Source organism: Lindgomyces ingoldianus (assembly GCF_010093535.1).
Source record: "Lindgomyces ingoldianus strain ATCC 200398 unplaced genomic scaffold BDR25scaffold_23, whole genome shotgun sequence".
NCBI lineage: Eukaryota > Fungi > Ascomycota > Dothideomycetes > Pleosporales > Lindgomycetaceae > Lindgomyces > Lindgomyces ingoldianus.
In genome coordinates, this window is record NW_022985184.1 from 173,960 (window position 1) to 197,553 (window position 23,594).

Below are 23,594 nucleotides of genomic sequence, written 5' to 3' on the forward strand. Positions count from 1 at the left end.
AGGTCGAGGTCGGGGCCGATACGAGGGCCTTCCGGAGGTTCCGGGCGACTCGAGATGGAACGATTCATGAGGATCGTTACACCACGCGTTCGAGTACTGGTGCTACCTGTCAACTGTTAGCTAGAGCCCTCGCTGCAGCAGCCTCTAAAGCACCTTCTAGAGGTTAAAAAGCTAGTAGATTAAATAAGCAGACAAGGAGAAAGGTTACCTTTATAGATAAGCAGCGCGCTGCTGCTTTAACAGCTGCTATTAAGATACTATTGTTACTACTATTAGTAGTAGAGCTAGAGTGTTAACTATTGCCTTAGCAGCAATTGTCCCCACCTTCTAAAGAGCCTAACTATAAGATAGATATAAAGTATATTCTACGCGTAAATAGGAACTAGGTAGTTAATAACAGTAATAACTGCTAGTAGCTAGTCTTCTCTATGTTATTTATAAAGAATAAAGTAGACTTAGTGCTTACTAATGCAGCTTTTATAATTAACAGGTAGAAGGTTACCTAGCTTAGTTACTTAGTAAGCTATTAAGCTAAGCACTCTAAATCTACCTAGCAGCACATTACTTTAGCTAACTTTAGTTTTATAGAGGGCGCTTACTTACTTAAAGTAGTTAATTACTATGTTAAGCACTTTACTAAGAGGATTAATAGAGTAGATTTTAAAGTAAAGCTCTGTGTTAAAGTTAAGGCTTTATAAAGGGCATTTCTGCGCAGGTAATTAGCTAATAAGCTATTATTAAATCTAGATACTACACTAATAATACTAAGTAGCTATTATACCTAGCAGCTGCTGCGTGAAGCTAGGGCAGCAGAGTAAGTAGAGAAGATATTTAAGGCAATAGACCACTACTTAGCAATTGCGCGTACGTAGGAGTGCTAGACAGAGCTTTGTAATAACTATAAGGAGTAGTGCTATATCTACCTAGACTAATCTTACTATGCTATTAAACTAGTTAACTTTAAGGCGTAGAGAAGGTCTATAGTTATAGGAGAGTCTTTTGTTATAGTACTTAGTTATAAGATTGTTAGAGTGCTGCAGTAAAAAAGTTACAAGCTCTAGGTAAACCCTTACACATAGAAAAATAAGAAAAAAAGGCTAAGCTTATTATTATTAAATAAGCTATTATTTAAGAAGCTAGTAAAGTAGATAAGCTAGCAGCAGTTACTTAACTAAATAGTAAAGATAGGTAATAAAAAAGCTACTTAAGTAAAGTAATAAGAGTTTTAATAGCTCTATCTCTAATAGCTTTAAGCGTAGGCTAGTATCCCTTTTATAGGAGCTGCTCTACTCCCTTACTACTAGCAGCTACATGCCCTACTAGTTATTACCTTAACAGCGCCTTAATTTTTAGGTTATTCTTTAAGTCTTATAATAAAAGGTAGTAAACAGAATACTTAAAAAATAGTAAAAAACTTTTTTAAGTAGTTAGTTAAGTAATAGCTAAAGAATAAAAAAGATCTTTACTTTTACACATAAAAAGTAGTAACTAAGAAGCTATAGACTATAAAGGATCTCTGTAAGATAAGCAGAGTTAAAGGTGACCTGTATAATATTGCTATTACCTAGTTTAGGCTTAAAGATAGGCTTGTTTACTATCTTTATAAAAATCTTTATTAGTTTAAGCTAATATATTATATAGCTAGCAGCCTACTTAAAATAAGTAGTAGTAAGTAAGGCAGAACTAGTAGTAAAAATAATATAGCTAAATAATTTATTTAAATTTAAACTCTTTTACTTTTTTAAGCTTTCTTAGCTTTCTTCTTACACACTCTAGCTTCTCCTGCTTAATATATAGCCCTCTTACTATATACTTAAAGTGCTTTTAAGTAAAATAGTTACATTTGCTTTTTTAAATAGCTACTTTTAAAAAGGCACTAAAGTTACTACTAAAACGCTTTTAAATGTATAGATAGTTTTTTTTAATCTATACTTTAAGCACTATAAAGGTAAGCTTTATTAAATTATAGTTAAGTAAGTATAGAAGTAAATACCTTACTAAATACTTACTAGCCTTAATAATCTATGTTACTTTGTTATTTATATAAATTAAGACATTATCTAGGACAATTACTAAGTGCTTTTTACTGTACATAACCTAAAGCATAGAGATTAGACTTTTTTTAATTTACTTAAAAAACTGCTTTTAATTAAAGTAGCCTTTTTTTATAGCTATATAAGAGAGATAGCTATTAATTATATACATAAAAAAAATTAACTAAGTACTACCTTAAGCAATATTCTAGGTATACTAAAAAACATAGCTAACTAAGCTATACATGTAGTGCTGCTAGCTAGTCTTCTTATTAAAAATTAACTTATTAAAAAATACTAAATCCTTTACTATAAAGCGTTTTATTAAGTTATAATATAAGTTATAAAGTTTTTTATTTTAATTAATAGAGAACACTTAAAGTGTTTAGTAACTTTATTTATGTTAAAAAAGAAACTAGGATATGTTTATATAATTAATTTAAATGCCTTTTTTTACTTATAACTAAAGTGTAATCTTGTCCTAGTACATCTACCTAGAGTAGATAAGCTTACTAAAAAGAGCATCTACGTCTTTCTTACTAATTGCTAGTAAATAACTAAGCCTGCCTTAGATAAGTGCTCTTACGCTGCTATGCATCTTTAGATTATCTATTACATTATATACTGCGCAGTTGCTGCACCCCTCTTAATTAGCAATTACCTACAGCCTTTATCTAAGCAGTAAAAAACAACATATATTAATACGCGTACAATTAGATAGGCCACAGGCGCTTATAGTAAGCGCTAGGGGTTGCTGAGTAGGTGGTGGGCGACAAGAGACTCTGTGAGCTTAAAACATGGCTAGAAAGCTATTTTAAACATTAAAACCTAGCCTTATTATTTCCTAAATAGGAAGTACGTACAGCGCCTAAATGTTCACTAAAATTAAGAGATGTTAGGTAGTTGTAGGGTTTTATAGGCAAAATTTCAAGTTCTCATACAAATTTGGTGGCGGAAAGCAAAGTTCGAGGTGTTGCCAAGACATTGCACGGATTAACGCACACAATAGATCCGAGTCCCTCGCGCACTTGCCCTATGCGCGACCAGCTTGCAACATGCTGCAACATGCTGCAAAATGCTGTAAAATGCTGCAACATGCTGCAATTTGCTGCAACATGCAGCAATTTGCAGCAACATACTGTTCGAGCTTATTGCTCGTACTATGTAGCAGCTTTCGTCAAGCGTTCCTCCTGTCTTGACAGTAGGTGCGCATATCTGACAATAGGAGTGCGTGGGGACTCTAAACCTAGGAATGCTATTAACACCTATAGGCCTTGTACAAAAGGATATTAGAAAACTACTAAGCTAGCTACAGGGGCGAGGTGCGACTAAATACATAAGGGAATAGGGGTAACTGCGGGGGACTGGGTTGAGTTATGGTCGGGGCCGATACAGGGACCCTTCGGATAGGATCCGAGCGACCCGAGATGGAACGATTCGTAGAATCGTTACACTAGGAAATATCTAAACGTGTTACTTAAAGAGTACGTTAACCTACTACTATAAAAAAGTAAATGTAAATCTTATATATAAGAAACTATTTATCTAGAATATATTATATTTAAAAGGGCATCGGCGAGCTAGCTCCTTCTAGACGACACGTTCTGCCCTTCGTAGTGACAACGTGGATGATCGGCTTCCGGCACGCTGCGAAGTTTTTACCCCGCACACCCCCTGCTATGCTTGGCATGAGCTTTGTCAATCTGATTAGATCTTAGCGGCTGATCACGTGATAGCAGAAGCTACATGCACTTAATAATCATCCAGCCTCGAGCACCATGGAACCTGCTTACCAGCTTGTGGCAAAGCCGTTTAGTCCTTCTTTGTGGGTTAGGGCCTTGTCTTGGTGGCTTGCGATGCGTCGTCGGACGCGCCGCGCGCTTAGTAGGAGATTTGTAAGATGTGCTCGCGAATTTTGGGTGACATTTGTTTTTCGGTGGCTTAAAGCTGGGGTTTGTCAGCTCTTGGCTTTTTATTAAACTGAACTTGAGCTTGCTAATGATTTGTACGAGCTGAGTGCAGGCAAAATCAAATCCTCTCTTGCTTGTACGGGGCTTGGTTATTGCCTGACCATTATCTATAAAAGTCACCACATTCTCTAATATTTCGACTAATTAAATATCGAAGTACCTTGCCTCACATACATTTCAAGACAAAATACGCACCCAATTGACGACTATGGACGTGGATACGGAAGCTCTCATGGCGGGCATCCAAGCTCTCATTTATGGCGTAGTTGCCGCCATTAAAACAGCTTTCGATGCCCAAGATATGCACGATCATCAGAGAGATTTCACCACAAACTTTGTGGAAGTTGCTCGACGACAGTATCCCGAATGGAACGTCGTAATCACTTGCCAGAATACGGACCGCCACTTTGTCAACGAGATTCATCAAAATACCGAAGTGGATTTGGGTGTCTTTGGTAAACGCCACTACGACGTTTACTTTTGCACTTCGGGCGACTTTACAAGATATGGCGACGGCGGGTTCGAGAACTGGTGCTTCAATGGCAATTATGTTCGAGACGGAGACCATGTCACCTTTTATCCGATTGAATGTATGTGAACCCCAGACAGAACTCCTTCCTTCCTGTCTGTAGTTTAAATGGCTTACAAGACTTTGATAGTGCACGAGCCACAGCCACCAATCCAAGATCGGCCAACTCCACCAATCCACGTCCAGAAGAAGGACGGCGTCTACCTTGTCAACTCCATCCGCGGCAGCGAACGGTCTAGCGGCCTTGCGTACTACAAGAACATGACATTTGGCGGAAATGACGGCCAGCAGCCTGACGACTATGTCGACATTGTACACGGTGAGCTGCTAAATTGGGAGGGACAGCACAGTGGCACGTTTGGCAACCAAACAAAATTTACAACATGGATCAATGCCGGTGCAGCAGGGCTAGAGAGCGGCACAATGTGTGGAGGCGCGTCAAATGAGTTTCGCACTATGGAGATTTTCCGGGACAAGTCCCGTGTGCTCTATGAGATTGATGGATGGAAAGTTTTCACCGAGTTCTGGTGCAATTGAAGACACCTAAGGCTTTCTATGTCGGACCGCTAGATGTATGCTACGAGGATTGTGGGTGTGGGCTAAATTTATTGAAATCAAAATTGTCAGACGCTAAATGCAATGGATCTCTGGTGCAAGTGCGGATAGAAAAGGCGGTAAAACCCCTTCAAAAACGGCGGTAAAGGAACCAAGAAGTAGATTTAATGCGGACAACTTATCAACTAAGGTAATTTACAGTACAATATCTTGTGATAGCCATATGATATGCTTCGTTTTCTCTAATCTGTTCGAGACTGTGCTCAGTGGTACGGTCCCGTGTATAAGAGTGCACGCAACCCAGTGAGTAGAGGGAACCTGTGGATTTTTCGAGCGAACTAACCTAACGTCTGTCCCTGGGTCGAGAGACGCACCCTCTCGCGAGGACAAATCTAGGGCTGGACCTCCGGAGTCTCTCCTTTACAAGCTTACGAAGCCATAGCTGATGTATTACCATTCTACATCCATTTCTCCCCTAGAAAGCCAGTCTTTAACGAAAATTTCTGCGATGTTAGTTTTGTTGTCAAATTGTTTTAAAGCTGTTAATCGCTCCACAGCTAAAACCCCTGTCTGTTCGCGACTTTAACGGTCTTACTAAATTTCAGAGGACTTAAGGGAAAGCTGTACTAAGATAATGTCTCCAGACTTTGAAGGCACGCTGGCCCTAAGGGTGTGCATGCTGGGAGTTGCGCCGGGTGGGACGACAAGACCCTTGAAAGCCTCCCAGCGCGGCGGGACGCTCTAGCGTACCTTGGTATGCACTAGCTTTCATTAGCGTACTTATGATGATCATAAATCTTATCGTGCTGAAATTCACGCTATCCCTACCTCAGACCGGCTTCCAAAAATATCTGTGGCGCATGGCCATGGACTTCTTGAAGCGTCGGCGACCACGTGCTCGGCTTCATTACCTTGCACCACACCGCGCTCCCCGGAGTTGCTTCATGATTGCCCTCTCCGTCGTCATCGTCCTCTCATCCTCTCCTCGCCCTCAGGAGAAATGGACGAAGTTAGTCCGGTATTGGCACGGCGTTCCTCATAGCGTGTGCGGGCTTCCTTGTTGAGCGGCGTCTTCACAGTCGCCTCGTGGCCTCCAGATGAAGCCGCGTGGAGTGCGTTGCTGTACTGTCCACCCTGTGCGCCCATCTCAGCGCCCTTGTCGACCAGCATCCGACCACGGTTTCCCTTGTCTGTAATCTCAAAAGCAGCCTCTTCCTCATTACGCTTCGCTCGTGCTTCCTTGAGGTTCTCGTATCTCATGACCCTAGCCATCCCTTGTGCTAGTAGTTTAGTTAATCGCTAAACTTTAGCTTTGTTGTCAATTGTCATCGGATATTAAATTTAGTTCTACAAGAAGTCACCCTCGGCAAAAAATAGTTGAGCAGCTTTAGGAAATATGTGTACGTGTCTTTGTAGGCTCTGTTTGCTTGTCTCTCAACAGCATAAGCATTCCGTCTGACAATTAGATCCTGTAGCGACATAAGACCCTCTACTATTACCAGTGGAACAGGCGTTTGCAGTATTCTGTCTTAAGGATAAGGCACCACCTTCACCTCATTAGCAATTTAAATAGTTAGTTTAGTAAGAAGCTTAGTTACGTCTCTAAGTACTCTATGTAAATTAAACAGGAACAAACTACTTGCAATAAAATCAGCCTCAATATTCTTAGGCGTGAAAGCTCTTCTCCTTGCAGGGCTAAACAGAGGAGGAAAATGCTCCGTACTAATTGTGTTTACACTGCTTTTCTCTAGTCGTTTAACCTGCTCGCAATAGGCTCCTTAGTAGAGCAAACACAGCTACGTTGCAGGGTTAAAGCTTGTGAGAAGCGTGACAGGGAAGAGGGCATAAAATTATGTTGTTTGCAAAACAAACTCTAAGATCTTAAGAGTCTTGTGCGTTCTAAAGTTGTTGCAAATTGGCACTTAGGGTTTCTGGTTATCTTACTCCTTAGTTTTAAGGTTAGATATATGCGTAAGCCATTGCCAGCTAATATAGGAGTCAGTATATATAGATTCAGAGCTCGCACACTGCTATCTAGGGGTAAGAAACATGGTCCAGTTACTTTAGTAAGTGCCAGCTAGCTAATTGATCATGGGGTTTAAATACCTAAGGTTGGCGCTGATACAAGTAATCGCAGTTACTAATGTGCGTTGAACACCCCCGCCCCTGTAGACTCGCATGTTATTCTTGCCTACAAGGATTCATACAGAGACCTAAGCTGGATTAGATCTTCCTATGGGTTCCTTTGAACCATTTGCACTGCTTTCAAGCGATGAACCTCGATTGAAAATTGTCGAGGAGGCTGAAGTTCTCGCCTTCTCAGGTCAGAGCCACATATCCATGCACTCCGCTTCAAGCTGGATTGATGGCACTTTCCGGTCAGGACTTACGGTACGTGTCGCAGAGAATCTTCGCACCACCACCGACGATTAACCGTGGCTTCGAAAGGTATGAAAGACCCGACTCAGGCTCGGCGCTAACAAAGCCACGACCCATGTTGCTTCTCTCCCGACAACATTTTGTCAATCAATCAGGACATAACAATATCATTTCATATCTTTTGCTCTGAACCCGAGAACCCCAGCCGGTCCGCCTACGGGTTTTCTATGCTATGTTCAAGTTTCCGGTCCTTGCTCCCAGCCGCCGTGGGAGTACGTCCAGGAGACAGCGCCACTCTCGCGAAGCATCCCTTTGATTTCAGTCGAATTACTGTATCCGAGAGGGGTGCGAAGTTTGGAACCATTCGTGCCATTCGGATTGGCACCAGCGTTCAGAAGAACTCGAACAACTTCGCTCTTGTTGTGCTCACAGGCTCGATGTAGCGGGTTTTCTCGATAATTGCCCTCGACGTTAGGATCGAAGCCTTTGTCCAGGAGAAGTTGCACAATTTCGTGATGCCCCCGAGTCGCAGCCCTATGCAGTTCGGTATCGCTTCCGGACCAAGCTCCGCGCGAATTGCAATTGTCCCGTTGAACTTGGCGATTCTGAAGCCGAGCCTCGCGCAGATCGCAAGCAACGTCCTGAGGTAGCGGAACTCCTAACCCCATCAACCGAATGACAATAGCACTGTACCCACTGTTGTACGCCATTTCCATGGCATCCATACCGCCCTTGCCCTGTAGGAGATGCGGGTAATTAGAATGGAGAAAATCAAAGTTGCTCCCATGTCCACCCCTAATAGTGCCTAGCAACGCTTCGGGGGTTGGTTTGGCATCGAAGTCGACGAGATGTTTCACTATTGGAGTGAACCCACCCATAGATGCTGTCGTGATATGTGCCGAGTTGGGTTTCGCACCCATTTTGAGTAAGAAGAGAGTAGCCTCTGTTTGCCCAGATCGACAAGCGCAATCAATCGCTTCATCTTGGATCTCGGCACCATTATCAAGAAGTATTTTGATAACATCGAGGTCCCCTTTGGATGCAGCCCCAGTAAGACAGTGATTCAGTGCCGCAGTTACGCAAATATGACTATTCATCCTTGGTAGAAAATTTTCCCTCTTAAGAAATGTGACGATAATATCTCGGTCTCCGATACTTCCAGCCATACGCCAGCATTCTTCAGGGATATACGAGTAGAAATCGAGAAGAGCTAATATCATATTAATATCTCTTCTCTGGTGTGAAAGTGCTGTCAGTAATGCAACATTGTGGTCCTTGCCAGAGTCAAGTTTTATTCCTCTGACGAAAAGACTCTGAACAATCTGCACTTGCCCAGCTTCCACAGCTTGAAGAAGGATTGAAGACGTTTCGAGTGATCCTAATCTCTGATACGCAGAGAAGAGTTCTTCAAATGCAACAATGTTGCCTTTCTTAATGAGTATGGTCAACGCTCCTTTGATAGCTGTCGGATTTTTGATCACTCTGGAGAGCAGCGACACAATCCCATTGTGTCCCTTGGAGCATGCTTCATCCAATGCTGTTGGAAGACATGCGTTCAGCTCTCCATCTGCAATCAACTCGGGATCAGCGCCTTTGTGGAGCAGAAGCCATGCGATTGCATAATGGCCCTCAGAACAGGCAGTATACAAGGCCGACTTTCCAGATTCTATTGCATTGACATTCGCCCCTGCCAATAATAAATCCTCACAGCGTCGAAAATCTCCAGCAGCAACGGCCCTACATATGTTCTGATTGAGGACCATTGATGGGGCGGAAGATTTTGCAGAAACGCTGTCTTCATAGAACTGCCATTCTTCATAAGGCTTGGACACGACAGCGAAAGAGATCACTTCCATATGTCTGCCAAGATGTTGCATGAGAGCGTTTCTGCTCCCCGCGATATTTTGGCCACAGAATGGACAACTCGACTCTTCAACCGACTCATGCTTAACCGAGATTCCTTTGCTCCGAGACGGGGGATGGTGCTGGTCGGAACTCTTACGAAATAATGTTGGAATCCAACTTCGGTGAACCTCGCATTCATCAAAGTGGATATGTTTTCTACCGTCTCGTTTTCTAGAGAAAGTCCGTGGGCAAGTTGTACAAGCGTATGTTCGGGACACCTTACGGTGACGCTTCATTTCGTGAGAAACTAGCACACGTCGGGTTGTGTAGGTCTTATTCGGAGTTGGGCAATCTTCAAAGGTACACAGATATGGCTCTAAATCCTGAAATACGTGTTTCCTGCTAAATCAGTATATTCCACGAAGGGCTGTGTGAGTTACCTACTTCCAATCTCTTCGGCGTAGCACCTCTACTTGACGGCCGCAAATGTCACACGTGAAGGATTTCTGGGTACCTAATTCTACAGGAGGAGGGGGTAGAGAAAGCAGTGGCTCACGGATATCGTATGTATTGTTCGAGCCTGGAGATTTACCGGTGGAGAAGGTCCGTACAGACTTGTGCGATGCGTCATATCCTGGAAGGCTATCCGATCCATGAAGAGAACTATGGCGAGTTGATGACCCTGACGCTGATGAATGTGGACCAGGGAAACGGTACGTCTGCGACCAATAAGACTTCTCCTTTGAGCCGGGCTGAATGATGCCTATCGCACTCGATCCAACTCCGGGTAATAGCCCGGACTCTCTCTGGGGTCTTCGTATCTCCGGCATTAGAGGCTTTGTACCACCACCGGTTCTGCTCAATAACCTAAGTAAAGGACTGGCTTGCGTGTCTTGGGGCTCGGCTCGAATAGCAGGAGCGAGTTGGCCAATGGAGTCTTCGGAGCTTTCAGAAGAACTATCAGAAAGACTCACAGGGCCTGTTCTGGATGAACCTAGTCTTTCAGCTCGCCTCTCATTGGCTTTTGCTAACCTTTTTACTAAATACTCTGGCATCTGCGGGTACTTGTCTCGAATGTTGCGGTAAAATATGCGGGCATTAAAGGAAACTTCGCGTAAGTTACGCGCATTTTGGGGTTCATCAGAAGCAACTGAGCATTTATCATAAGCTCGGTCAATGTGAATGTGCCGAAAACATTCGAGAGCATTGGTTTCGCTATCTCCGTTGTGGATGGTACCATGTCCAGCGGTGGGGGTCCCCATCTCCGACGCTGAAAGGACTGATACTTGGTCGAGCCAGGCATCTAATGGAGTGGGGTTGACTCTCTCATCTTCGGTGTTTTGCGGCTCTATTTTAGTAATATTGCGTCCAGATAGAAGGGCGTCCAGCTCAACTTGTCCCCACGCACTAAGAGTCGGTAGCATGGACTCAGCTAAAGGCTCTTCGGTTTTAATTGACTCTCGCGGGGCCATACTCTGTATATCGAAAATATCTTCATCAATTTTCATAGTATCCGAAGGTATAGGTCGCTCGCCGAATATCTGGTAGTCCTCATCGATTTGTTGTTGCTCGACTCGGACCTCTTCACTTTCTAGAACAGTTACATCATCCGCTGTTTCTGGCATTTTGCGTAGATAGCAAGTTAGACCGCATCCGGAGCTTTAAAATGTTAACATCGTCCTTTTCAGGAAAGAAAAAAGCAATATATTAACGTACCACACAATTGCCGATCCATTCGTCGTCGAACTGAAAGCAAGCTTCCTGCGACAGCTCGGTCGTGGACAGAGATGGTGTTGCATGAGGACATTTTGGATAATCATGGACATTACGAGTGACGATCCCGGGAAAACAATTTCTTTCCAGTTATCTTTTGTAATGAGCTGAGTCTGATTGGTCCTGTTGATAAGATGATATTCGCCCGAGGTTACTTTATATTCTCCGGGTAACCCATGAAATTCCGCGCGAAGTAGTCCCTCGAATGTCTAGTAGAAGTTGTCAACAGGTTTATAGATGTAGAGAGAAATGAAACTATACCTCCCAGTGCTGAAACCACTCAAATGGTAATCTTCGATTGCGGCCAAGCGCATCTTCAAAAAAAATATTCGAATCAGACAGTATTGAAGGGTTCGGGTTCAAGTTATTTTGGAAATGAAGGAGCAAATGGTATATCTGGAAGTTCGTTCGCAGGATTCTCTGAAGGAGATGTCGAATCTCTCGAGGGAAGGAGTTCACAAAGTCGACGATCTGCTCACCGACACTTCTAAGGGTACTGATAGAGGTTTCAACAGACGCCTGGGAAGCCATTATACTGTCGCTGAAACTTTGGATCTGGTCCGAAACGTTCTCGACCTTAGTTCGCAAGACATCCATGGTCTGGGCTTGTTCTTTCACGCTCCTTTGAGTACTGTTCCCCACACGAGCCAGTTCTTCTCGTATCTTAAGAACTTCGGACAATACATTGTTTTGTTCATTTCGCACCTGGGGCTCAATCCTAGAAATAGACTCCCTAGCCTTAGGTTAGCTGAAATGCGAGCAATTCCATATGCTCCACTATCTTACGAGATTTGTAAATTCAAGAGCAAGTTAATGCTTGTGACTTTAGCAGCAATTACAGCTCTAAGAGCCTGAATATTTTCTTCTTGGAATGCTGCCCATTTCGCTTTCCTAAAGGCACCAGATGCTGAATTTCTAGGGGCAAAAGGCCCTAAAGATCGTTCATAGCTCTGCAGCCTTTTAAGGAATTGATGGAGTGGCAGTTGGCAAGACAGCGCCATTCCTCGAATTGCATTGACATGAAGAGCGTTACTCTCATTTGGGTTGAGAGCGGCGACAGCTTTCAGCGCCCGATCAAGGCCTTCCAGCTCAATGACAGCATGCTGGTAATCCTCCGCTGCCCCACCAGCCGTTTTAAGAGCGTCGGAAACTTTTTTTATTAATACTGGAGATGGTAATAATAGTTAGTTCCTTGCTATAATAATGTTTCCACAGAGACACTCACCAGCGGCACTAATGAAGTCACCGACAGAAAAACCAAAGGCCGATGCCATTTCACAAGTTTGAATATGTCAGTTCACATTCAGTGAGGGCGATCGCGATTTATCGCTGCTTTTACCGCACCGTAGAATTCAAAGAGAGGAGCCTTGATGCTCAAGGAGCAAGATATGGGAGTCAAAGCAAAAACACGTGGAAGCTGTAGATCTATAAGTTCAGCGCGCAGCCTTTGAAAAGGGGGCTGTGTAAGCCGCAATTGCGGTCATTCTGGCATATTGACTGCGCCACCATCCGATCGAACCAGTTGAAATGGCCCAAATCTCTAAGCCCCTTTGCAGCCCAAATCAGTCGGGCGCAGAGGCACGCAGAACAGACGGAAAACCGAGAATGAATTTGCACCAGGTTCTCCTGGAGAATACTGATTTAGCCTAAAATGAACTGGCCGACAGGATGAACAGTCCTATGAAATAGCACACTGAAGTACTCGGTGAACCAAATGTTGACGAAAAATCAAGCCTTCCGAGTGGGGTGAGATGCTCAAAACTCGGCTATTTCGGTCTGGTTGGGGGCGGAAAATCCGGGCTCGAACAAGCAGAGCTCAGGAACAGGTTGCGAAGAGCTGCAAGCCTTCGCGTGGGCTTTTACTGCCCTCAGTCTGATTGGCTTTGAAATGGCCAGCAATCAGGTCCGGAAGCTGAAGTGGTTTGAGGTGGGTCATTCGTGGGGACAGCCAGCCTTTCGCGTGTTCCCTTCCCCCAAACTGATCTCCACCGACTCGTCCGGTGAACTGGCGCTGTATCACGCTTATGTAAGCAAAATTGCTCCCTGCAACCTTGGTTTAACGAATAAGGGCCATCACCGCACGTCTCTGCTTAGGGTACTTACCCTCACCCTGCGTGGGCATGAGCTATGAGAGAAGTGATGTATTGTAGACTGTGGGTCCGAGTTGCTATGTGTTGCAAAGGCAAAAGGTCACATGTACGTGCGACAAATGTATGTGCGACACCATGTGATATAAATGGTATTGTGGCACGCGAATCCATCAAGTGTCCTCCGGCTTAAAGGATCCTACCAAAATGAAGAGCGACTGAACGGTCGATCGCTGGTATTTGGGTTTCTTATCGCTATTCGGGACTTATTGTGATATTATTATTGGCCGGCTTCAAAGAGCCCGCCTGGCGCCCATTCTTGCATGAGCTGAGGAGGGGACATATGGCAAACGACTCGACAAGGGAGCGAGATCCAAACAAGGTGGAATGAGTGTATTGTAAGGTCTGAGGAGCTCGATAGAGCTCTGGGCTGACTATATACTGTACGAGATAGGAGCTATGCCTAATGAGTGAATAGTGCAGTACATGGGTATGATATCGCGTGAGACACGTGCGACATATAATGGGGTCTGCTTTGCCTTAGTAAGTGTTTAACACATCATCCCCTCCCCACAATTAGTTGTGTTAGTTAAAATCACCTGCTAGGACCACATCCACCTGCGTCCTAGTTCAGTTGTGTGCGGTTTAGATTAGGGTCTAGATGTAATTTATTGTCTCCCTTAGTACTCGCTTATCTCTTATCTTAACATAGACTGACACTACTAGGACTGTTTGACCGGGTAGTCGTAGCGTCGCTGCTGTGAGGTCCGGCGACTGTACTGGCAGCTGTTCAGCCTTGATGTCTTTCCGTATCCAGAGCATACTCTAGAAGGGCCACCTCCTGTCCCTACATGCGGTTGGCGTAAATTTGGCCTAGTAGGCGTGTCTAGCTAGTGTTGTAATAATCCTCCCTTCTTTATTCCTCTACGGATAAGGTTCTTAAATAGCTAATACAGCAAAGTCTTGTAGTTGCTTATTATTTATTACGCTGTGTAGTACCTTACGTTTCTTTCCTACATTAAGTTGGAATATCTTAAGCGTCCTAGGCATCCTAACTAGGGTATAGCACTTAACAGTTCCTAGAGAAAGATTTATAGGGGCCCCTACAGGGTACACATTTAGGGACCATCACTTGGCATTTGCTGTGGTGGTGTCCTTCGCTAGCGCACCTAGCACAAACCCGCTGCCTCGTGCATGTGAATGCCTCATGCCCTAGCTATTAGCATTAGTAGCACTACAATAGTCTATTTCGCAGTTTAAACAGTCTTGTGTATGCAGATTCTCTGTTAATGTGGAAGTACTGTTCTTGTAGCAGCTGGGCTGCATCGCTGCCCTTAGTGACATACACTACTATTAATCTATATGCCTTTCCTAAATCCTTTCTACTTAGCTAGCTAACTTTTGCTACCTGCACCCTGTTTTTGGCCCTAAGGGCCTCTGGGGCTCCTAGTTAGATTTGTCCTTCCTCTGACAGCACTGCTAGCCAGTTGGCGTTATCTACCCTAGTTAGGAAGAGCTGGTCGCGCAGTATCCTAACTCCCCTAGCTGCTGTCTTGCGGGCTGCCTCTTTAACCGCCTAGAGCTTACTTTTGTCCCTACATGTGACTCTAATTTAATTAGTGTTCCTTAGGTCCCTAACCACTGCTGCACAGCGCTATTCTGCGCGCTTGTAGTTTGTCCGCATCTCCTCCTTAATAGCTTGTCTAATCTTGCCTAGTTTTGCCTTCTCCCTGTCCACCTTCTTAATCCTAGATGTGTTAATTGTGCAGTAGAGTGTGTCTGTTATTGTTAAGGGTGCTGTGTTAGTAGAAAGGGTCTGTAGGTTACTAGGCTGGCTGCTTAGGGGCAATTATGCCACAGCGGCGTAAGATAGCAATCCACTAGGCAGCGTATAAGATCTGGCTAGAAGGGTCTCGAATTTGTCTACCATTGCTTTGTTCTCTGCCTTTAGTGCCTCCACCTCTTAGGTGAGTGCCCTTGTTGTCTTAATCTAGGTTGCGTGTTCTCTTTCTATCTGCTCTATTGTGGCTACTATCCTGTCTTAGGTCTCTTTAAGTGCTGCGAGCACCACAGCTAATAGGTCTTCCTTCTGTCTCGCTCCTGCGCTTCTCTTAGGTATACCTGTTCCTTTGTCATGTCTTGTTCTTAGTTAGCCTTAAGTGCGGGTTAATCATGGGGCTCCAGGGGCCTCTTAGTCAACATTAATCACCTCGTCTGTCCCGCTTCCATTGCTTAAGTTTCCCTGTTGTTTCCTTGTATTCTCCGCCTTAGTCGCCTTGCGCGTCCTGACGCGTGTTTAGGTTGATTGCCGCCCCTAACGCGTGTCCTCCACCTCCGATTCCATCGATTCACGACTCCCCTGGGTCCCGCGCAGTCGTCTCGTCCTCCGGTACTTATCCCCGGTTCTCTAGGAGAGAGGGGGGGGAGAGAGGTAGGGGGGGGGTTTAGGGTTAGGTACCGGTACTTATCTTGCAACCCCCTCAGTCGCCGCAGCTCCGGTCTTCCTGCAGGTCGAATCGTGCAGTCCAGACGCAGGTGGAGTGTGCAGACGGAGGCGGGTACCAAATTATTTTTCCTTTCTCTCAAAAGTTCCTTCCAAATTCGTTCAGGCATGGCTGCCAAGGAATATCGCGTACGGCGTCTGTGCCAGTCTTGGCTACGGCGGACTCTTGGCTATGTGGGCTCGAAACCGAATGTTGAAGTTCAGACAACACAGCATGAAGACGGCGAACACCAGCACCTGGGTTCCCAACCCGGTAACGATGATTGCATTGCCTATGTGGACATGTTTCGGGCTGGCCAGCATTCCAGAACCGGTTGATTAGATATTTAGGCAGAGCCAGTCACCAAGGACGAAGATAGCCGTTGTCCGGCGCGGGGAAAGGAGCGAGAAGCTTTCACCCTGGACGGCTCTGACCACCCGAGAGTATACCATGTACAGTGATGCGGCGAAGAGGACAGGGGGTAGGAGCAGGAAGATGGCTTGTATAAGATAGAGCGCCAAGGAACCCGTGGAATATGTGGAGGCTGCTCGGGATACAAAACCGATCACTTCAACTAAGAGGAAATATGGTGTCAGTGGCAGATATCGAGGGATAGTTGGGCCTTATACGCGACGTACAGAGGCCACCAATTACAAAGGGAACACAAAACCACATTCTAGTTGTAGCCATCTTCCAGGTATACACTGCGGTCGCGAGACTGAAGAGAGCAGCAAAGACAACAGCGGCTGGGAGATTAGGCACATAGTGCCACAGGTAGTCTCCACGGTATGTTTCGAGAGTGGGCATGTTTGGATGTGGTGGTTGATACTATGCCGCGAGAATGTCCAGAAGTGTAAATAAGAAACGACAAGGAGATGTTATAGTATAGTAGGGACTTGCTAAATTCTGCAATATGCTTCGTCGTAGCCACAAGAAGTCACAGGGAGGTTGCTTTTAGTAGTGAGTTGCGCGGAAATGGCCTAAACACCTATACCTCTACTCTTGCTGTACTAATCTTGTTTAAATAGCAAGCAACAGCACATTAAGGTAATGCTTAGTAATAGTACGCTTACACTAATGACTAACCTCTGAACTATTAGTGCGATGAAAATCGCCCCGTATGCCTCCTATGCACCATGTCCAACAGAGATTGCAGCTATGCATCCTAAACCCCGCCAGAGAGCCTCACGGCATCGTGTTCATTCTCCCGTAAGCAGTCTATAAGCCTAGCCAGTAACCACAGCCAGGGCAGTAATCTTAAACATATAGAACTTCTGTTGCGTTTGCCCAAAGGTCAACCTTCTAGCTAGCACAGCAGAGGGATATATATAGACAGATAGCTGTATGCAACAACTTCTTATCTACTTAGCTGTTAAAAAAGACATGTTTAATCTTAGTAACTATGTTAATAACTACCCCTCCTTCTGCTCTCTTGTCTTTAAGACTATTCTTAAGTCACTATACCTTTTGCATTAGCTGCTCGCCTTCTCCTCTTGCTACCTAGCGTTCCTTTATCCACAGCGTTCCGCTCCCTACTTCTGCTAGGCTATTGCCTTGCAAACTTACGCTGTCTTGCTCTTTAATGACGCCTAGACTAAGGTTAATAAGTCTAACTGCGTTGCTATACTCCTTTACTCCATAATACTCAGGCACCACCTCCTTACTGACACACTCGCCAAGCGGGACCCAGGCGGACTAGAGGCGCTCATAACCCACTACATTCGCTATGTAGAGATTCACAGAGGCATCTACACTGTTGCCAGGGCTGTGTAGCTGCTGTTAATAGAGTTAGAGCTTAAACTAATCCTATTGCTAAGTTCTAGCTTTACCTTAAGGCTGCTGAGGGGTAACCACTGCTAGCAGATTAGGGAGCTAGTTAACAGCTTAGATAGGCTAGGGGAGGACAACAAGGTGGCATGTTAGTTGGCGATTTAGTATCTTCAGGTCAGGTTCGACGCAGCGGAGGAGCAGGACGAGAAACGCAACCAATAGCAGATAATCTTTTCATGGACGATGCTGGCTCCACCAGCGTTTGCAGGGTTGTTGGCAGCAAAAAGACCTGAAGTTTTAGTCTTGCTAGCGTATTATGCATTGTTGCTCTATTACAGGAGGAATATGGGGCAGGTTAGAGACGCTGGGGTGTATCTATTAAGTGTTATTGTGGACTATCTTAGCCCAGACTAGGATCATTAGCTCAAATACCTACAGGCAAGGATACTGGAAGATCTTAAATAATATTATCACTGCCTCTGTGCGCTCATCTTTAGTAGAAAGGCGCTGGCAAGGTGTAGCGCTAAACATTGATTGGCAAGAAAACTCAGACTACAACACTAGACCGTGTAAGCCCAATTTATGTACCCTGAGTACCTGAATCTATCACGAAATTAATACCGATTCGAATGCATTAGTTCCTAGGGGACGCTGCTGGCTTTTCGCGGTGGCTTACCTGCCATGTTTTCAGAGTTGTTAATAATTAATCCTATTAATCTAGATTAATTAGACAGCTTAATTATTTAATCTGTTTACAATTAATCTAGGCCTAGCTATTTTATTAATTAATTAATCTAAATCTAATAGATTAATTAGATAGATTAATAAAATACTATTTTTATACTGTTGCCTATAGTATAGATACTTAGTAATACTGTCTATAGTGTTAAGTTTCTAAGGACTAAATCTAGGGCTCTTATTAGCCTACTAAGTAAGACTAGCGTAATTTCTTAACTTTTTAAACCTTAACACTATAGGTGTCCCTATTATATACTGCAGCTATTCTTACTGCCCTTGCTATTAAATATCTATCTTTATAACGCCTAAATTCCTATTAGAGGCATAAACTATAACCTTTTTTAGGCCTTTAAACACTGCGTTAGTTAGGTTAACTTACAGAGCACTAACGCAGAGCCTGTAAGTAATGTTATAACAAATGCTAATACTAATACTAATGTATACAGCAACCTAACACCTACACTTATCTCTACCCTAGGCCTGCTAGCTATTAATTTAAACGTAGCCTATAAGGGCATTATATAGACGCGCATCTTTACTTATTATAAGCCCTTATTTAAACCTAAGCGCAAGTTAGAGAGCTAGGTGTAGCAGTATAGTTATTAGGTGTATTACAGCCTCTCACAAACGCTCTACTAGCTCTGTAAGTACTGCTACTGCTGCTGTACAATTAGCAGAGTCTATTAGGCTAGCATGTTAACATTAGCTATTGCCTAGCATCTAGGGCAGGATATACTAGGGCACTAGCTTAAAAAAACAGGTGTTAAAACTAGCCCTAGGATTCTGCCTAGTTAACTTATAATAATAGCTTAGTTATAAGCGCAAGGCCTCTAAGTGTCTTAAGGCGTTGTAAATATAATAGTAGACTTCTTTAATAAAAACGCGTTTTAATATGCAGTGCTTAATTAGGTTATTGCAGATAATTAGGCTTTACATGTAATTAAGACTTTAAACTTCTAGGCTATAATATAAGCTGCTAACTTGCTAGCTAACAGATATCTCTAGGCTAGCTAGCAGAGCTTGCGTGACTGTATAATTACTAAGTATGTTGCCTATGTGCCTGCTGTAATTAATTACCTAAAGGCGTTGCAATCCTTAATACACATCTTATTTAATAATTAGATGTTAACTAGCAGCAAGATAGCTATTACAGGTATATGTGTACACTATATTAACGCTGCTAGGGTCCTCTAGGACTATGTCCTTAGGCTTCTAAGCTTAACAGGCTCTTACACAGGCAACAATATTACTTTAGTTGTTAATAATATGTTAAAAGCTTTTTAAATTACTAAAGATACACTTAGTTACTTTATTCTTAATAATACTACTAATAATAACACTGCTGTTAAAGCTTTAGCTACTTTATATAGCTTTAACCTACAGCACTAATAACTATGTTGCTTATGCTATATTATTAACCTAGAGGCCTAGAAATTGCTATTTAGCAAAGACTGTAACGCCTTTTAAAACTCTAACACTAATATCCCTAGTAAAGAGAAGTTTATAGAGGAGTAGTGTAAAGGGGGCCCCTTTAGAGTTCTATGCAACATTCTAGCATTAATATGTACGCCTTAAGCCTATTAACTTCTTTAATGCTACTAGCTTAAGTATTAAGACTTTAGGGAGCTTATAATGCCTTAAAAGGTTATTAAGCCTGTTAAGACCTAGTAGAACTTCTATTACTTATCTTTTAAAAGGGCTATTAAGCTCTGCAACTCTCTTAAAGACTACATTATATATAAAATTAATAAGTATAATTAAGAGCTAGCTAGGTGTTGCAATAATGTCTTTTATAAAAAGCCACGTCTTTTTATCTAAGAGAAGGGACTAACAACAAAGGACTAGGTAATAATTACAGAGTACATACAGCTACTACTACCCTTTAAGAAAGTAACATCCTTCTTTAAAAAAAGGGGTAGGTTAAGTATGTCTAGAGCTATATAGGAAGTCCTTCTAACATTTAACTAGCTAGTTAATACTATTAAAGATATAAAGAAGTAACTTACTAATGTTAATTTTAATAATCCTAACACTCTAAAAGACTATGTTCTAATTAATTGCACAGCAGCCCTATTAAAGCTTTTAATGTATTACGCTAAGCTAGCTAAGTCTTTAGTGTATTATATTGCAGCCTAGTTACACCTAGCTTATAAGGATTACCTTAATAGTGCATAGCTAGTCCCTAAGGACTACAACAGCGCCTTGTATAGTAACCACCCTTAGCAGGGGTAGTTAGATAAAGCCCACTAGGGGTTTTAGCTACTCTAGAAAGCCTACAAGGACTCTACACACATCACCCCCCTAGATCTAATGCCCCCCCTAAAAAAGCCCCAGACATCTTACAGAGCTAGTTACGCTAATTTTATAAAAGCTGCCTACTAGCAAGTAGCAGAGACTACCTAATATAATAACAATAAGTTTAATTACTAAGTTAAGAAGCTCTTTCTAGATAAAAGCAACTTATTAGCTAAAAATCTATTAAAGTACTAAGTAACTAAGAGTAAGCACTATCCTACCCTATTAAGCTTTGCCCTTAACATACTAAGTATCCTAGCAGCAGCAGCTAACTGTAAGAGGACCTTCTTAGAGCTTAGGGACTTACTTAAAGTACAGAGACTATGTATAAAGCTAGATCTACTATTAGCCCTACAGAGTCTTAAAAGCTAGAAGAGATTAGGCCTTAAGCCTTAAAAACTAATTTCTACAAGGCCTATTATCCCTCTAAGCCACTTACTAAGCCAGCTAGCAACGTTGTTTAACATTAGTAACTTTAAATTTAATAGAGATTAATTATATAAGGGGTTAATTTACTATTTATATATATTATTAATCTAATTTGTCTAATTAATCTGCCTAGAGCTTATTAATCTGTCTAATTAATCTGCAGACGTAAAGTTATTAATTAATCAATCTACTGTCAGGTGGATTGATTGGATTGATTGTTAACAACTCTGCATGTTTTGAGTGGCCGGAGAGCCTCCGTGATGAGAGTTCCCGCCTCGCCTCAGGGGATCTTGCAGCTGTTCTTAAAAGATATATAAAGTGGCCTGGGCCTCACTCAGAAGACTCGGTGTCCTCACACACCCAGCTTCCTATTAATTACTTTGAAATGATTCCATCGTCCACCCATAAGTTTAAAGAACTCTGTGAATAAAAGCTATTAAGAGAAGTGGGGAATCTACTGGCTTCTAGTGCTATGATATATAAGATTTAAAAGAATTAATTATCTTTTTGGCGTGAGGGTTGGTTTTATAATGATTTAGCCTTCTCCAGCCCTGTACTTAGATCACGCTTCATTCCCACGTCGATCTTTTAGGGTTACCGACGGCCGTTCATCCTTCTCGAGCCTTCGTTTTTTCCCCGGCCCCAGGTTTGGGAGTTAAAGTTCTTATCTCTTTCCATTAATCCTCTAACCTTACCACCGCCCCTCTCCTGCCAAGCCGCCCAAGCAGTCCACGCTCTGTCTACGCCTCGCCTGCCCGCTTCCCTCTCATCCCCGGCTACCAATAAAAAATTCGCTCTCCAACCGGCTAACACGCTCCCCGGCTTTCCTCGTTTCCGCCTTATCGTCATTTTCTTAATTACGGCTAGCTGTGTTGCTGCTAATAGAACATCAATGCGGACCTATCGATCCAAAGCCTTTAGTCAGGTCCAACAAATTCAGACAACTTTTGCCTCTTAATTTTAGAATCTCCTCCCTCTACCTTTTTGGACTCTTTGCTAGTGCACTTTTTCTAAGCGTTTCGTAATCGCTCTCGCTATCTCTTCTCCCTCCAACAGCTCCTTCGGCAACTAAACCAGAGCTAAGCCTACTTAGCCCCTGGGCCTATTAACTAGTGCCAATCACGAAAATGCCTCATCTCCTGTCGAGAGCAGAATCATGGCCCCGGGCAGAGCAGTATTTGGACCGTGAGGAGAAACGAGAGAAGGCGGGTTCATTCCAAATGCTATACCCAGGTCCGAAACCCTGCCGTTTCCTTATCAGCTATGCCCCATGATGCAGTCTAAGACGTCACATTCTACGACTTGCATCTTCATTGAACTAGATTGGGTTCGAGAAAGAGCTTAGCCTAGGTTGCATGAAAATGGAGGACAGAAAGCAGGGCAGGGCAAAGCATTCGAATGCCTATAGCTAGTGGATGCGCAGCCCTTCAGCTGAACGTCGGGGACAACTGTAGTGGAGTGTGCAGTATCAGCCTTTCAGCAGGATGGAGCACAATTCATGCGATATGAGGAAACCAATACTCTACAACGTGCGACGCATCTAGTTAAAGAAATGCCTTGCCGCTGCTTCTACCTCTTCCTCCGCCTCGCTGCGCCCTGGCAGATACCACGCTAGCTATTGCTCTGATGACTTCCTCCGTAAGATAGGCAGGCACGTTCAGCGCCGGTTGCTCCGGGTGAGCATCCCCCGTCCTAAGATACATAGGTAATGGAACACTAGGATCGACTATCCGCTCCCTTTTCGCATGATGGCCTCTCAAAGGAGGTGGAATAAGCAGGATGTACAGGCTGTGCATGGTTTTAGACGTGAGACAAGATCCTAAATCTCTACAGCACTGTTATGGGACAGTGAAAAGTGAAAGCGAAGGTATCTTTACCCTATGGGCTTTTTTGTTCGTAATAAGAATTACTTCGCCCAGATATTTCTTCATAGAGTTAGGAAAATGAAAGTGGTATCTTAGGGGTTTTATTACAAGCTAGAACTTTAAGATGTCCACTTTCTAACCCTGAAATGATACCTAGGCTGCAGTCGGCAAAAACACTACTAGAAGTGGGTAAAGCAATGCTTATGCACTGTACTTTCTTAACCAGATCCATGCGCTTTACACGGCCGCTGTTAATGATTCGGTTTCGCAGCAAGGAATGCTTTACGCGAGTAACTCTATGTCTGGGGACTTTTGACTCCTCTTTTAGGGGTATTCTGTCGCCGCTTTTAGAGTCACTTGCACCCAAAGTCCTAATTCTAACTCCTACAACCCTGTTAGCTTTTCTTGCCTAGTTCCTACCGCCGCCACTGTATCCGCTCGAGAGCTTGAACGCTCAATCGGTGCGCGTGCGCAAAGTAGCCGGTGAGGGCTCGGATCAATGACGGGGCATGGGCGGCTCGGTGGATGGGCGGCTCGCAAGCTGACGATCAAGGATGAGGGGTACCTGCATCTCCTCTCAGTTGCGATGCCTGGGCTTGTTTAACTTAGCTTGTTTTAAGCCTCCTCCAGCTGCGCTGCGCGGATTGCTCATCCCAAGGGGATATGTGAAGGTTTACAATGTGAGAGGTATCGAGCAGGAAACACAGGTCATAGAGAGGGAATGCAGGATAGGGGGGTAACGAGAGTAAACCTTAGGGTCGGAGGCAGAGGTTGTCAGATTGAAGCACTGTTTCTGGGCTTCCTGAGATGAATGATGGGTTTGGATATGATGTATGGGATGAT

The 23,594-nt window shown here is 43.6% G+C and overlaps 6 protein-coding genes across 6 annotated transcripts; 2 read left to right on the plus strand and 4 right to left on the minus strand.

Moving 5' to 3' along the window:
- Positions 1–4,034: 4,034 nt before the first annotated feature.
- Positions 4,035–5,148, plus strand: BDR25DRAFT_264511 (uncharacterized protein). The gene is made up of 2 exons (XM_033686873.1): positions 4,035–4,593; positions 4,663–5,148. Exons 1-2 carry the CDS (start codon positions 4,212–4,214, stop codon positions 5,067–5,069), a joined length of 789 nt encoding a protein of 262 aa, XP_033545533.1. The 5' UTR covers positions 4,035–4,211; the 3' UTR covers positions 5,070–5,148.
- Positions 5,149–6,050: 902 nt separating this feature from the next.
- Positions 6,051–6,359, minus strand: BDR25DRAFT_315689 (uncharacterized protein; the record flags this gene model as incomplete). Its single annotated transcript, XM_033691542.1, has 1 exon — positions 6,051–6,359. One exon carries the CDS (start codon positions 6,357–6,359, stop codon positions 6,051–6,053), a length of 309 nt encoding a protein of 102 aa, XP_033545534.1.
- A 3,812-nt stretch (positions 6,360–10,171) lies between these two features.
- On the minus strand, positions 10,172–11,238 carry BDR25DRAFT_52197 (uncharacterized protein). Its single transcript, XM_033698697.1, has 3 exons — positions 11,028–11,238; positions 10,344–10,970; positions 10,172–10,290 (listed from the first exon to the last, which is right to left on the minus strand). Exons 1-3 carry the CDS (start codon positions 11,135–11,137, stop codon positions 10,272–10,274), a joined length of 756 nt encoding a protein of 251 aa, XP_033545535.1. The 5' UTR covers positions 11,138–11,238; the 3' UTR covers positions 10,172–10,271.
- Positions 11,239–11,866: 628 nt separating this feature from the next.
- Positions 11,867–12,358, minus strand: BDR25DRAFT_230790 (uncharacterized protein; the record flags this gene model as incomplete). Its single annotated transcript, XM_033685356.1, has 2 exons — positions 11,867–12,249; positions 12,310–12,358. 2 exons carry the CDS (start codon positions 12,356–12,358, stop codon positions 11,867–11,869), a joined length of 432 nt encoding a protein of 143 aa, XP_033545536.1.
- A 3,634-nt stretch (positions 12,359–15,992) lies between these two features.
- Positions 15,993–16,461, minus strand: BDR25DRAFT_315691 (RTA1-domain-containing protein; the record flags this gene model as incomplete). The annotated part of the gene is made up of 2 exons (XM_033691543.1): positions 15,993–16,228; positions 16,293–16,461. The coding sequence occupies 2 exons, from the start codon at positions 16,459–16,461 to the stop codon at positions 15,993–15,995; spliced, it is 405 nt and encodes a 134-aa protein (XP_033545537.1).
- Positions 16,462–23,304: 6,843 nt separating this feature from the next.
- On the plus strand, positions 23,305–23,549 carry BDR25DRAFT_304717 (uncharacterized protein; the record flags this gene model as incomplete). Its single annotated transcript, XM_033690267.1, has 1 exon — positions 23,305–23,549. A coding segment is annotated over one exon (187 nt), but the record flags the coding sequence as incomplete, so codon positions are not given.
- Between the last annotated feature and the right edge of the window lie 45 nt (positions 23,550–23,594).